The sequence below is a fragment of the Phaethon lepturus genome, unplaced genomic scaffold, assembly GCF_000687285.1.
Source record: "Phaethon lepturus isolate BGI_N335 unplaced genomic scaffold, ASM68728v1 scaffold5978, whole genome shotgun sequence".
NCBI classification, from domain to species: domain Eukaryota; kingdom Metazoa; phylum Chordata; class Aves; order Phaethontiformes; family Phaethontidae; genus Phaethon; species Phaethon lepturus.
This window is the reverse complement of record NW_010558200.1, coordinates 44946-60569: the sequence shown is the minus strand read 5'-3', so window position 1 is coordinate 60569 and position 15624 is coordinate 44946. Positions and strand designations below refer to the sequence as shown.

Here is a 15624-nt window from a genome sequence, read left to right as displayed (position 1 = left end):
GCTACCTGTGTCCTTTTAGCCATATTTTTAAAATTATTTTTTATCAGTTTCCTACTTTTCTTACTTAACTTGCCAGTCAGGCAAAAGAAAGACAGATTTACATTCCTTTTTATTGTTTGTATCAGCTGTGAAATGCATCGAAGTTGCAATATGAAGTGGCAGTCCTGATTTTTCTTACTGATAGCTGATCTATACTTGTGCTGGCACACAGTAACAGTAGTGCGTGTGTTTAAAATAAGGAGAATATTCTTGTCCTCTAGGTGGCATGACAGTTACTTTATCCAGTACCACTTTCTGAGGTCTTTTGGCTGGCAGCTCTTGTCAGAGCCTGTCCAAGTGCCACCTGCATCTGTCGGAGGCATCACTGCCAAGTGATAAGAAGGACTGTCCTCTCTGCTCCAGGGACTGAGCCCTTTGTTGCTGCTCAGCTGTAAAAGCATGCCAGAGTGCAAGCGTACAGTGCTGATGCCCAAGCAGGGGCATCCTCTAAGTCTGGAAGCAAGTCTTGCATTTCTCTAACTTGACACAGTCACTTGCACATCACCAGTGATGGATGGAGTTAGTTCTGGTGCCTGCCGCTTACCAACATTACTGAGGAGTTCCCTGCTCTCAGTCTGTTTGTCCTTCCAGTGTGATGTCAAAAGACTGGAACTGTGAATCGTCAGTCTTTCCTGTTCTCCAGTAACTTCCAAGAGGTAAACAGCAAGAACAGCTTGGATATGCCCTGTGACGTTGCAGCTTCTGGGCTGATACAGTTGGACTTGTGAACATGAAGCTAACCCTGTAAAGATCAGCAGTCTTGTGAGGGTGATAGTGCCTTTTCATTGGGATTTGCTCTGCCTCTTCCTGCCAGGTCCTTAGAAAAGGTAGAAGTATTTTCTTAAACGTTTATGAGGAGGTGAAACAAAGGGTGGGTTTCCCTGACTGGAGTTACTTTGTTCAACATCAGAGGGGGAAAACTAAGCTCAGTCCCAGATCCAAAAAAACATCTGCACTGTAGCAGTCAAGATCCAACTCTTGCCCCTTCCTCTTAAGTGTGGACATGCCCAAAATACGGAGATGTGCAGATTCCATTTGCATTCAGCTCTAGTTGTCTAAATACAAATTCTAGCTCCAAGTTCTGGGGCAGTTTGAGCTGCAGGCTTTCTGCTGACTCAGTTTCAGCCCAGCTGCATCTGTATGCTGGCTTCTGAAGAATACTGAACAGTGTCACTATGCTGCCTCCATCACTGTTCTGATGTAGAAACCACAGTAATTAAAAGTTTCTACTTTTTTTTTTTAGCGAATTAGTAATACAGCAGTGTTACTTCTTATTCATTGATGTGCTGTGTAGGGGCTGGGCAAGGGAACATTTTGAGCCAAATGAAAATAAAGGTTGATGAGGAAGTTGGATGTGTTTTCTCTGAAGAAGTCAAAGTACTGCCCTGATAACTAGAAGATTGCTACAATTCATGTCATCATGGAAAATAATGTGAAACAGCAGCAGACCTTGGGGAGCAGAAATATATCTCTAATCACAGAATCACAGAAACACTAGGTTGGAAAGGACCTTCAAGATCATCAAGTCCAACCATTAATCCAGCGCCACCATGTCCCCTAAACCATGTCCTGAATATAAATATAATAAAAAGGCCAATCAAACACTTCTTTTTAGAATTGTCTCTAAGAAGGTTTTTCTTTCAAAAAGGAAAATAAAGCTCCATCAAACAAACTGTGCAATGTATTTCTAAGTCAAAATAGACAGCTGAGAGTACATAGTGTCCAGGCTGATATGTTCATGCTGTACTAAGGCAGCATAAAGCAGCAAAGGTAAAGATGCCTCAGCTAAGGAGGTAGTCAGGCAAGCATCCTTTGGTGTTGGGTCTTTGTGTTCCATTTAGAGTTTCAGTGCCACTGAATAATGGAAGATAAATATACACTGAAACTGTTAGGAGCAGGAAGTATTCAGCATGTTTCAGTGTATTTTTGCATCAAAGGTGTTATGAGCAAACTGCTTTTTTATTGTTGCTGGAGTGATTGGTAGTGGCATTATTCACATCTTAAAGGCAGATGCAATCTGAAGCTGAAAGGAAGAGAAACAAAAGCTGACAGCCTCAAGCAATCAGCAGTCATGCTGGAGAGTAGCAGGGAGGGTGGATTTAAGCAGACTAGTGGTTCCTGACAAGCTGGGTATCCTTCCTAAAAGCCTAGCAAATAAATCACAAGTGACTGGGGGATGGGGTCTGCCTGGCGCTGCACCACAGACCTGCTGCTATCTCAAAAGTATTTTGCCTATGGCTTGTCAGTTTTGCTGCTTCCAAAATGAAGCCATTGATGTAGCCTCCCTTGGAGGCAAACGCATCGAAAATGCATATAGTTGGGAAGCTGTGTTACCTATGGTGGAGAAAGTCCTGAGAAACTCCAAACCAATAGCTTTGGTATTAACCAGATGGTACCAAACTATCCTTCAGTTTCACAGCAGCACTTCTGTGTGCATCCATAGACATAGCCCATCCTTTGCATGGCTAATATATTGCAATGTCTCTGTTCCTCCACCACCCTGCTTTTCTTTTTGAAGCCTAGAATGAAATTCTAGTTTAAGAGGACAGTGGGTCTTGGATGAGGCAAAATCTTGGGGCCTTCTAAGCACTATTACAGGCTGGCATTTCCTTTGCACGCTGAATAGTGATGGGGGCAGGTTTTTCTGTGGTTATAACTTCCTATTTATTCATCTCAGCACTGTTTTGCAAATCAACAAGTTATCTTCCCTTTTGCTGTCAGTTCTTTCTCTCTCCCTCCCCTTGCAAAGTCTGAAGTGCATGTGCAACTGCTGTGGGAGTAGTCAGGCTTCTTCTGTAGCTAGAAAAATACGAGGAGAAGCTCTAGTATCTGCTGCTAGCTGGGCTGTTTAGTTCCTGTTGGGTTTATGGGCTAGAAATTGAGTGTGGCAGGGTGGTGTGGATTCCTTTGGGGCTGTATGATGTGGGATTTGCTTACAATGTCATGGACAGCAGTCTGGCACAGCCTAGAATATCCTCAAATAAGGAATTTTGTAATTCTGTGGCACTTTCCAGTAGTGGCTGGTTATGTAAAGCAGTTGTGCCTGTGGCAAGTTTTCAGGAAGACAGTGGATATAAAATGTCAGGTGACATCACGTGCCTCAGTTTCCTACCTGTAAAATGATGCTTTGTTCTGTAAAGAGCTCTGCAGCTTAACTGTGAAATGTTTGCCTACAAGACAGGTAAGGGCTGCCAGGTCGAGGAAGGGATAAATAAGCACTGTTTCATTTCTTCCAATAATGATGTCATCCTGACTGGCCAAATAAAGTTCTTATCTTTCAGCTGCCAGGCAGAGAAAACTGCACAGGTTGGAAGTTTTTTTTCTTGTCAATGACTGATGCTTTATTGCAGTTTCTGCTTTGAAGACTTTGTCTCACATTTGAGTTAGGAGTGAATTCAAGGTACGTATCTTGACAACTCACACAACAGGTCCATTGACTGATAGCGTGTCTGTCCAGGTGTTTGTATGGGATGTGTCTTGGAATCTAGACAAGTTGTTAAAGGAGTCAGTCCTGCAGGCATGTGGCTTTGCTGCTGAAAAGAGAATGTTTTCATAACCGGTGTCTGATACAGTTGAGAATAATAACTCACAGGCTGAGCTGTAAGGAGGGGTGAAGGGTCTGAGGGAAGCAATGGTAAGCAGAGGCATTGTTTGAGGGACAGATTCTTTTCTGAGCTGTCTTGAAGATGTAGCAAAAGTGAGCAGTAGTGACAAAAGCTGATTTATAGGGTGCCTTGCACTGTTGCCGTAGGGATTCTGGGACCCAGTCTTGTTTATGGCATCCTTGAGAGCTATTGAGAGTTCCCCCTAACAGGTAACCATATGCTACTGCCTGATTCACTCTTTCAGTAAAGAAATTTTTCCTAATATCCAATCAAAACCTCTCCTGGTGCAACTTGAGGCCATTTCCTCTCATCTTATCACTAGTTCTTGGGAGAAGAGACCAACACCCACCTCACCACAACTCCCTTTCAGGTAGTTGTAGAGAATGATAAAGTCTCCCCTCAGCCTCTTCTTCTCCAGGCTGAACAACCCCCAGTTCCCTCAGCTGCTCCTCATAAGACTTGTTCTCCAGACCCTTCACCAGCTTCGTTGCCCTTCTCTGGACACGCTCCAGCACCTCAATGTCCTTCTTGTAGTGAGGTTCCCAAAACTGAACACAGTATTCGAGGTGTGGCCTCCCCAGTGACGAGTATGGGGGCAAAACCACTTCCTTACTCCTGCTGGCCACACTATTTCTGATAAAGGCCAGGATGCTGTTGGCCGCCTTGTCCACCTGGGCACATTGCTGGCTCATGTTCAGCTGGCTGCCTGCCAGTACCCCCAGGCCCTTTTCTTCTATGCAGCTTTCCAGCCACTCTTCCCCAAGCCTGTTGCATGGGGTTGTTGATGGGACAGCAGACCTGAAGGACCTGTGTTGCCTGAGGGGAGCAGTATGTATGGTCCCTGAAGATGTATTTAGCCCAGTCTAAAGAGTCATGATTGCCTTGGAGGAAGCCTTGGAGACTTGCTTTGGGGGAAGGATCCACAGAATTTTCTCTTGTGAAAACGGGCATGTGTGTGGGTGGAATGAGGTCTGTCATTCTGTGCTAACAAGCAGCTGGTGGATGTGCTCCTCTGACTGTAGTCATGTTTACTCAACATATGCCTCTCCGCAGTCCTACATCCCAGCACAATGTTGAGTTGGAATGGACATGCCTCGCACTGACTCTTCAGAGCCGATTTAAGGGTTCTAAACTTGTGTTTAAAATACCCCCTGCATTTTTTTCCTAAAGAAGATGGAAAGAACTGATCCAAAACCCTGGTTGTCGTCTTATTTGTTAAACACTTCAAAACATCTAGCAGTTTCTCAGAGGCAGTTTTTAACATCTGAAGGTCGCTTGTCTAGTAAGTGAATTGAAAGTGTAAAAAGGAATAATGTATTAAAATTAATTGTTATTTCAATTTAAAATTATACTCCATAAAATTCATTCCAAGACTCTCAGAAAGCCCTAAATCAGCCTTAACAGATGATCTAGTTTTCCTCTGAATCTGAACACAGGTGGTGTTTGTAGCCTTTATCTCTGTGTCTTCTCATTCTCCAATCAAAGATTCCTTTTCACCCAATATAAGGTAGTTTTTTCCATCCACCAGAAAATGTCTTAATCTGAATCTAAAACTATCAGGATTCTAAAGTCTTAATGATAAAAAACTTAATGTGGCATCAGCATGATTACGTTTGACTGTTTGGGGGTTTGCTTTTTAGGGGTCTGGTTTTTTTTTGAGGTTACATTAAGGAATTTGAGTTCTCAGGAGGAACTTAGTGACTATCCAAACCCCTTGTGTTGATTCAAAGTAATTAGCTAAAACTTGAGGTTTCTGGAATTACTAGTTAAAAAAAAAGGGCCCTGTATTGTAGTAGTAGGGAGCCATTTTGTGGTGTGAGAGAAATCCTTTTTTCTGTTTTCAAGTGTGTTTTTGACCACCCAAGCAGAACTTTATTAGCTAAGGGTTGGAACCCCTCAGGGACTTTGCCTGCCTGGGTGGTGATTCTTTGATTCAGGGAATTCAGTTCATTAAATTATCATCTTCAAGCCTCCTTATCTTAATTTTTTTACCACATAAGTACTTTGGAGTCTGGTGGGTTTTTTCTTTTTTGTCTTTCTGGCAGTTCTTATCTCTGCTTGTGTGCAAGAGTGGACAAGCTTGCAATTTGCAACTGTGATGGGTGATTTTTTTTTTTAATGTCTCTATTTTTGTGGACCTGCCCTGAGGAGTGCCTAACTTTACGTAAAGCTGAGATGATCCTCTGAGGGGAAGGGAATGGGGAAGAACCCCTCTGTATTGTAGGTCTCTTCCCCCCTGCACGCCTCTGGGTGCAGCAGGTACCCTGGCAGGCTGCTCAGCCCCTTTCTGTCTGCATTGATGCTCTTGTCCAGGTGCCATAACAAGCATATAACCTTCTGCCTCTTTTTGAAAAGCATAAGTGCTTTCAAAATGCAATATTTGGATCTGTAGAGCTATAGCCAGGCACCTCTCCTGCACATTTCCAGGAATTGATGTGAGGAACATGCACAGGCAGACAGGCACAAGCTCCTCTTCTGTCTTCCAGTCAGCACAGTAAGCTGGTGTGGATGATGCACTTGCAGAGCCCTGTGCCAAGGTGCCTTTCTGGGCCTAGCTGAATGGGCATGCCCAGAATAGATCTGAATCTTTGTGTTTGACTTGTATTTTCTGCTTTGGGAATGGAGCAGTATGCCTCTCTCCTTTCCAGCACCGGAGTGGTCTAGTGCCTCTTCTTTTAAAGCAGAGAGTGGAAAAAGACAATAGTGCATTTCCTTTTGGTAGCCTCGTTCATGAGTGTTTGGACTGAACCAAATGAATTTCCTGGCAGTGTGAAATAGTGTGACAAAAAATGTAGGGAATTTGGGTTTTAAAGCCACATTCTGAGCATTCCTTAGAAAGATGTGGCAGGTGGCAACCCCTCAAGGAAGTGTCTTGACTTCGATTTCTATTCCATCCTCTTGCTGTTAGAAAGATTACGTTGGTCCCATTGCAGGCTGATGTTATATTTAGTCTATTTATTGCCACCTGGCTGTGCTCAACTTGCCCTCCAGCAATTTACTGGAATTCTTATCAATGAGAAAAAGCAGGTCATCCTAGCAGAGTTTGTCTAGGTTTGGGTGGAAGAGGTTTTGCTGTAAAGTTTTTGCGAGTGAGAAATCTTTGGTGCTTTCTCGGCTAGTTTCACCAGCACATCTGGCCACTTGGTGTGCAACTTGCAGCTGTAGTAGCTTGTATTGCATCACACTTCTGCCAGAAGTGCAGGAGAACATCTGCCTCTCTGCATATGTACTGTGGTGTGAACGGAGAATGGTCCAACTTCTTGCATCTTGAAAGACAGGGAGATTTGTTCAGCCTGTACTTGCATTGTGAAGTCAGCTGGCTATAACCAGTCCAAATTAGCCAGCATGGGTTAATCTGACCAGTTGTAGAGTACTGCTGTGGTCCCGCATGAAGCTTTTGGCATAGGCTAGAGCTGGGTAGGGATCACGATACTGGTAAAGCCCAAAGAAGGTTGCTGTGATGAATGTGTGTTTAAAGGCAAATGGGATGTGGACAGCAGAGGCTCAATACTACTTCAGGGTTCTTGTGGCCTAAGCTATGGTGGTTCAGGAAGTGGTGTTTAATTCAGTAGGAGTTAGTATCAGAGGTCATCCAGTTTACTCGTTGTAACACGAACACCTTGGTTTTGGGCTGACTTAATTTGAATTGAAAATGTTATCTGTTAAAAATGTGCAAGTTGAGGCTTTGCCTGGCCTACAGAAATGCTGCTGATGTAGACAACTCTTGAGGAGTTTGCATATAGCCAAAGTCCTGCCACAGACTTAATGGTAAACACCCACTTTCCTCTTATTCTCAGGGATTCTGTCTGAAGTTCTCCAACCTGAATTAATATATCTGTCTGTCCTCCAGCAAAGTCAAGCCCAGGAGGAGGGTCACCCTGACCTGTTCCAGAGCCCTGTCAGTCCCAGAGAGGACAGAGGGGACTGCATTCACCCCAGCCAGCACGCTTTTTAGGGTAGAGGTGAGTAGCGGCAATATGGATTTGAATGGAACTGAGAAAAATGGTATGATGCAAAGCAGCAAAGGCTAAGCCTGTGTGTTAGGAAGCCATTAGTCTGATGCAACAATTAAATGAAAAGAGCTCATGGTTAAGGGGCTGCCTGTAGGCTATTGTGTGTTTCAGATATGTTTGAGATTGTGTTTTGTCTTGGGGACTTCTAAGAGTCTTTGAAAAGTTGGGGACTTCCTGGTCTCTTGAAATTATTACTGTGGTTTCCTTCAGAGTTTGACTTCATTTCTACTCTCACTTCCTCTTTTCCACCTGCCCACATAGTTATTTAAAGCAGATTTGTGAGGGTTGTTACTATTAAATAGGATCATTCATCACTAGCCCAGGTCTTTGATGATCAGCAGGCCATCAGTTTGGACTCCTTGTGCTTTCATCCCGTTTTTGGTCAGGAGTTACCTGTGCAGCATCCAGGTTGTCACCCTAGGTGAAGAAGACCTGGTAGGAAGGTAATGCCCAGTTTCAGCCTGGCCCTGCTCATCAAGAGTTGAAGCCAGGTTGCACCAGAGACTTCTGTGTGCAGTTGTGGGACTGTTGCATCTAAGGCAGCAAATGGCAAGGTTCACAAGCAGGATTCCTATCTTCCCTGCCTTGGCATTTGCTAGGTAGCCTTGTGTTACCGGCACTTGCTGTGCTGCTCTCACACCTTTCTTGCTGTGGAACTTCCTGTACCAGATGTGACTACTTGGGCTGCTGGTCTGACCCACCCATCAGCTATGCCTGGCTGGATGAGGAGAGAGCACTGTGCTCTTAGCAGCTCCCCTTTCTTAGTGGGTGAGGGAGGCCACCCTCTGTGCCCTCCCTGCATGCCTCTTCCATTGGGCATTGCCCAGCCACAAGGCAAGCTGGGGGTTGTCAGCCCTCAGCATGCACCATGGGAGCAGAGGAGCTTGTGGCCTGGGTCCTGTTTTCCTTCCTTCTTCCTAACTGGTCTCCCTGGAGGCTTGGTGGAGTTGTGCTTATGTGACTAGAAGCCTTTGATGACACTTGGTCCAACCTTCCTCATCCCTAGATACTTTTTGGGAAAGTGTTGAAATAAGCCTGAGTATACACATGTGTATCTGCATGGGGGAGGCGGGGGAGGTGCACTTGAAGTCCTGCAGTTGTGTTGCAATGTCAGCTGGGTGTTTCACTTCAGAGTATGCTGCTGTGCACACAGACCCAAGCAGCTCACCTGCACTCAGTAGGTACTCGGGAACCTGGGAAACCCAAGAGCCATGGATTACCTTTGCAGGGCCAGAGGCTTCTCTGTGATAATCCTGCCTTCCCTTCCAGCCACTGGCACAATGAAGGATTGTCCCTCGCTTCTCTAGCACTACCTCTTGGCTTTAAAGCCCCATTTGTAGGTTATGTTGCTCCACTGTCTTCTACACATCTGTGGCAGGAAGGAGTTTCATACCTCTCATTCATGTGAATAAGGCCCTTCTTGCTGGGACAGTTGTGGTTTCTCAGCCTTTTTTTATGACTTGTCAGTGTGTGATGGACAGCCCTCTCCAGAAATACGGGTATGCATCACTAAAAAGGTCCCTTTCTACAAGGTGTGGCCAGACCCATGAGCACTGCTGCAAAGTGTGGGTTTATGGGAAATTTTTTTCCTTTCACCCTTTTGTTTCTCACTCTTTTGCAGGGCAAGGACTTCTGAAGCAGAGGGTGACAAGAGGTGCTCTGTCTCTGAATCCATCATGGAACAGGTTAGTTTCAAATGAGACTGAATTCAATAGTTCACAGTGACCAGTGGTTCTCTTGCACACTTATTCTGAGGTAACTCCAAGGGGATGATTCTCAAAGTGCTGGCTCGTGGTGTTCTAATCTTCCTCAGAGTTCATGCAGGGGCCCCGACACTGCTCCTCTCCATCATGAATACAGACAAAAAGTGGATGGAACCACTTAGTTTGCAAGCTGCTTCCTTGTCACCTCACAGTGTGACACTCCCCCTTTAAACTGCAGGGTGGAGATGTGGCTATTTAAGAGACTACCGTTTTTATTGCTTAAGCTATAAACTGCTAAAACTAATAAATTAAAACACACAACTGAAACTTATTGCATTGTTTTCTGCAATATTAATCACAATTATGAAGCTACTATTTATCATGCTTAAATCTTCTTAACTACATTAAACTGCTGTTGAAATATCTTATTACCCTCCTCACCCCACCTAGTGTGAGGGTACAATTATAACTGTCTTTGCCCTCCCACAAGCCTTTTGAATAGAAACCTGATGATTAGTCCAGTAGGTTGTTGAAGGGGATCGCCTCTGGTGTTCCAGCGGGCTTGGGTCGCCAGGGGAGCTTCACTGCTGTGTCTGTAAACATCCACACTCAAGTCATGCAAGAGATACCTTCTGTTGATCTCTGACTGATCACATACCTTATTTTCCATTGGTTTCCATTTCTGGACTCTCCTTTTTGTTATCTTTGTTCCTCCCTTTCTCTGCCTAGTCTCCTCTCAAGTAAACAGCCCATCCTTAATTAATACTTCTGTATTTGTCGCAATTTTGCTACTTTTGCCTAGGCAATATGGGTCCTGTGTGATATTACTGATACGATTATGTAGATATAGGTGGCCTTGCAAAGTTCCACTCCTCAAAAGGTACCTGAAACTCCTTTTCAATTATCAGGTTCATCCTGGTTGCATACTGGTTACTCTATGCAGTTGGCAAGACAAACCATTCTACTTTAGCCTTGATTCTTCTCCCCAGTTACAATTAAGCCTAAGCATTTTTTTATCTTATAAGCAGACAGTCTGCATACCACAGTAAGGATTTTTTCCTCACTTTATTTCTGTGCTTACACAACATCCTCCTCTTTTAGCTGCTTAACTAAAATTATTGGACAGTTTCCTGGCTTTCTGCAGAGGCCTTAGTTGGTTATGAGGCCCCACATTCTAGTGGGACCTCTTGCTCACATCAGTCTGACTGCCATAGGGACTTCCTCAACCTAAGTAATTTGGGCACTCTGTGCTGCCTTGCTTGGAGGCAACATGTGCCTGTTGACTGAGGGTGAATGTATCAGTGTAGATGATACCAGACACCAATGATCTGCCATCTCACTGTCACAATTCTTGTGAGCAGCTGCTTGGCTCTCTAGAGGGAGCTGAACAGGTTTATTATGGAGCTAGTAGAGATGCCTTTGAAGAGGGAGAAGAAATGTAAACCTTGGAGTTTTTTGGAGGCTTATGCTGTTATCTCTGTTTCCCACCTTGTTACTGCTGTGCTCTGATTACATTTGAATGGGGAGCTGCTGGCTTTATTATGCACAGGAAGTAGAATGCCAAATTTGCAAATACAGGGGTAAAAAAACCTTCCAAACACAGACATCTGAACAGGGGGAAGTGGGTGGTTTGTGCTGTGTATGCATCTGTTTCAAAAGAGGAGCTCTGATTGGGGTTTCTGTAAGTGCCACATCTGGAAGTATGAGGAAGAGGTGAGTTGAGAACAGAGCTATCATTCATCATCAGACAGTTCTGCGTGGGTGCACATCCAGGAGCTAGTATGCATTTGCTGAAGTCTTGTGGACTTCCTGGATAACGCTATTCAGGAATGCCCAAAGGCGGCCAGAAAAATGTGTTCAGGGCTGGGAAACAGCACACTTTTCCTAGGCATGGGCTTAACCATGATTTTTCTTTATGTTTAAGATCAATGGATCTGTCCAGATGGAGTGTGCACTGCTGTACACCTTCCTGGAGGTATCCTCTGACTGTAAGTTCAGAGAGCAACTGCATTCCCTGCAAAGCCAGGGGCCTTTCCTGAGAGGCAGCTACTACTATGATGATGAGGTGGAACTTCAGACCGATGGCAATCGGAGTGGCCACTTGCAGAATGGTGAGCTAGGTGAGTGCTCTTTTCTCCATCTTACATGCCTCTCTGAAGGTGGAGCTTTTCTTTCCCTTTTTTCCCATCTTTGCTGCTGGTCTGTTTCAGAGGAGTGATGTTTTTTCTGTTGAGAGACTTCACAGTGTGGCTGTTGGTGGTAGCTGGGATTTTAACACTTGGGATAAGACAGCTAGTGCTTAGCACTTATCTCCCCATGGATTTTTAGAGCACCTGTCACCCTGGGTTTTTATCTACAGCACATGAGACAGAGCCACAAAGCTGGTACTAATGATTGCTGTCTTCAAGGAGCATGATAGTAAGCAGTTAAGTTAGGCCTCATACTGCTCCTCAGGGAGTATCAGTACTTGGGCTAGGATATTGGAACAACTCTTATTCTGGTACTGAGTGAATCCCTTTCTGCTCTACCAGTGAGATGGAAACTATTCCTCAGATAGTTCCTGGTACCATTCCTGCTTCAGTAGCCATCTGCAGGATGGCTATTGCCCCTTGCCCAGGATGTATTGGCTGGCACATTGACCTCAACCTAAGCAGGGTGAGGAGGAACTGCTGCAGCAAATAGCCCTCCCTCATGTAAGTCTGCATAGGTCTCATGCCTCAAATGACAGTGGGAAGCTTTGCCAAAAGGATATAGGACAAGGGGTAATGGCTTTAAACTAAAAGAGGTAGATTTAGACTAGATATAAAAATGACATTTTTCGTAATGAGGGTGGTGAAACACTGGTACAGGTTGCCCAAAGAGGTGGTAGATGTTTCATCCTTGGAAACATTCAAGGTCAGGTTGGACGGGGTTCTGAGCAACCTGATCTAGTTGAAGATGTTCCTGCTCATTGCAGGGGGTTGGACTAGCTGACCTTTACAGGTCCCTTCCAACCCAAACTAATCTGAGATGCTGTATTTTAGATGGTGTTTGAGACAGGTCCTGACAGTAGTCACTTGAGAGGGGAAAAAAAAAAATTCATGCACACTATCTCACTTCCCCCCCCTCTCTAGGCAGGGTGTGGGCTGTAGCTGTCCTGTACAAATTTTGGTTGGAGATGTTCTGAGTTCCCCTGTAGTGTTTTTTGGGCAGGGTGAGGCTGCACTTTACCTAAACTACAGATAAAGAAACTCTGTTTGCACACCATCTCTGGTAAATGAGTTGAGTGTACACAAGGGAGTTGAAGTGCTGTCACAAATGCACTATGATTGGGGTTGGGGTTGGACGGGGGTTGTTAATGGAGATGGGCAAAATGCTATGGGTCAGCTTACCCCCACTGAACCTAGTCTGTCTACAGCCTGTGAACTAAGTCCTGCTGTATGTGTTGGCAGTGTTTGACCCTCAGGTAAATGAAGAAGTTGTCCGGATCATTGCTGCTCAGCTTGCTGAGATTGGAGACCAGTTTGATAAAGAAATCAAAGCAAGAGTAGTAAATGATTTAGTGCAACACTTTCTGAATGAGAATCTGTCTGGAGAGGTGAGTGAAAAGCAACCTGACTAGCAGTTCCCCTTTTAAATGTTGTGTACCCTTCGTGCTCTGACTTTGGAGCAGCAAGCTTGTACCCCTGATCTTCACTGTGTTTAAGGTGGATTGCCCTTCATGGGAGCCCCTGGATTCCTCTGCCATTTTGGGACTTGGCAGGCTAGGTGCAAACCCTGGGGAGGAAGGGGGCTGCTGCACCCTGAGCGTGTAAGGTGCTATCTCAATTTTCCAGTTGTATGTGTATTGTCTCCCTTTCTTTTTGTCTTGAGTGAGCAACGGAGCTCAGAGATAGTCATCCTTATTGCTATCCAGGGTGTGTAACAGGCAGGCTGCTGTGCCTGGGAGGAAGGGGAGCAGCATCCTCTGAGGTGTTAGAACAAGCCCATCAGTTACCAGTGGAGTGTCACCAGGATGTGCTGTGACCCCTTTTTCCCCACAGCTGTTGCACTGAGATCCCTCTCTTCCATACAGGAGATAACCCGGCGCATGTCAGAGGCAGTGGAAGGGCTTGCACGAGCCATCCCCTCAGATATGGAACAGGAGAAGGCCATGTTGGTGCTAGCAATGGTCTTAACTAAGAAAATTGCAAATACAATGCCTTCCCTTCTACAGCGTGTCTTCAGCACCACTGTGAACTACATCAGCCAGCAGCTCCACAACTACATTGTCAGAATGGTGAGTGCTGTCAAACAGCGCGGTGCGAGTCACAGCCAGCCTCTTAGCTGGCCCGAGTTATTCCCGGTGGTGTGGCCTAGCTCTGAGCTGCCCCGGGTGGGCTGGTTTCCCTGTTGTGCTCTGGAAGTTTGGCTGGAAGGGAACGCCAGTCCCTGTGGAGCTCTGAAGGGTGATGTTACTGAGGGAGGCTGGAGGGGGACATGTCACAGCTTCTGCTTGCCCCACCCAGAGCAGCTGGTGAACAGAGTGCATTTTTTTGGTAGGGCAGAGAAAGAGCTGCGATTGTTCCTCTCCTCCCTGCAGTCTGTTCAGGGAGCTGTGCTGATAAGACTTGGGTTAAAAGACCTAGGTTAATCATGCCCTCAGGGAAGGAAAGCCTGACCTGAGCTCTGATGGCTGTATTTCCCAAGTGTCTTGAGCCCTGAGGTCTCTGCTTTTGTCTGCCTGAGCTCCCCAGAGCTTGGAAGAACTGGAAGGGGGAAGGGAATTGCCCCTGAGAAACAGCAGCAGCAGAGGAACAATGAGAAATGGTCAGATGGGAAATGGCATCTCCATTCTTGTTCTCTATTGGAGCTGCAGCATTGGTGGGGAGACTAAACAGCCAGCAGTCAACCCAGGGTAGAGGTTAGGGCACTTGGCCCCAGCTTCAGTAACTAACCTGCCGGGGAAGGGAGAGGAAGAAATCCCCTGTGTGTGTGTGTGTGCGCGCACGTGCACACACACAGATATACTAGTACCTCTTAAGAATGAGGTTTGAGAGTGGTCAGGGCTGTGATCCTGCCACTCTGTTTAACAGTGGTGACCCAGTTGTGCGGTGCTGCAGCCTTGCCATAGATGGCATAGGCAGCAGCCTGCAGAAGGACCTGGCTAGCCCTGTGTCAGGAGAGTGGGCAGCTGCCCCGCACAGCCACCCTGCTCTCTGCCAGGCAGCAAGGAACACAAGTGTTGCTGTCAGGTGTCACTCAGCGCTGCCCTCCTTTTTGCTCAGCTTAGCTCAAAGGTGCTGCGTTATCATGGAAACCTGTGTTATCATGGAAACCTGTCACTAGCACAGGAGACTGGAGACCCTGTTAGGGTAGGTGGGGACTGAGGGGTGATGCCAAACACAGCAGAGCAGGCAGCAGAGTTGGGACATGGTTTGTGGTGTGGGGGACCTGAGAGCTGCCGGGAGAAGGGCTGGCTGTGGGTGACTGCTCTGCTGCTGTTGATGCTGGTTTTGTTTCTCTCCCTCTAGCTACGCGAGTGAGCTCTCCAGCCCTCCACGTGGAGAATGTGGATTATTGAAGGCTTTTTACGTTTTTTGATGTATGCCAATCACTTTCTGCTCTTAACTTCTGAGATACAGCTGTGAAAGGGAAGGCAGAGCTTTGTAGACAGGCTTTTGTAGACTAGCACAGCAATGGTAGTGTGAGCTGCGTGCCAGCTCTGCCGGTTCCTGTAAGGAGTAGTGCTTGCCCTCTCTAATTTTATAGTACTTTTCTTTTTTCCTTTAGTAGTAGCAGACTCTGTGCAGGCCCTGCCTTGTGCCTCCAGGGAAACACTGTGGGCACAGAGCCCACCTTCTCAGTAATTTTTTTTTCTCTAATCAGCTATAGCATTTTGCTTTAGTTCTTTTCCCAGCCCTGTTCCTGGTGCTGCAGCTGAGCCATGCTGAGTGTTAACTGTTCCCAGGAAGGCCTCAGGCTGCAGAATGGGTGATCAGCACAGATCACAAAGGGGGTGAAAATCAGGTCTGTCTTAGGAGGGCAGCTGGCAGCAAGAGGAAACAACTCTAAAGGAGGTAGGGGTGCTTGGCCAGGGAAGGCTAAAGTACAGATGCTTCAGCATCAATTGCCACAAACCTGTGCTTCCTTGAAAAATAAAACTGAATGAGAAATTGTAAAGAAAAGGGCAGGGCTGTGTACAGGGCAAATTCTTTCAGGGAACACAACCTGGGTATGCTTGAGGAAGAGTGTTTAGCTTTAGAATCTTGCTATCAAGAGAAAGACAGTATCAGCCTGGGATCA

The 15624-nt window shown here is 45.9% G+C and overlaps 1 protein-coding gene across 1 annotated transcript; it reads left to right on the top strand.

Moving 5' to 3' along the window:
- The first annotated feature begins 11275 nt into the window (after positions 1 to 11275).
- On the top strand, positions 11276 to 14864 carry BID (BH3 interacting domain death agonist). The gene is made up of 4 exons (XM_010292973.1): positions 11276 to 11480; positions 12792 to 12937; positions 13415 to 13618; positions 14853 to 14864. The coding sequence occupies exons 1-4, from the start codon at positions 11276 to 11278 to the stop codon at positions 14862 to 14864; spliced, it is 567 nt and encodes a 188-aa protein (XP_010291275.1).
- Positions 14865 to 15624: the final 760 nt, after the last annotated feature.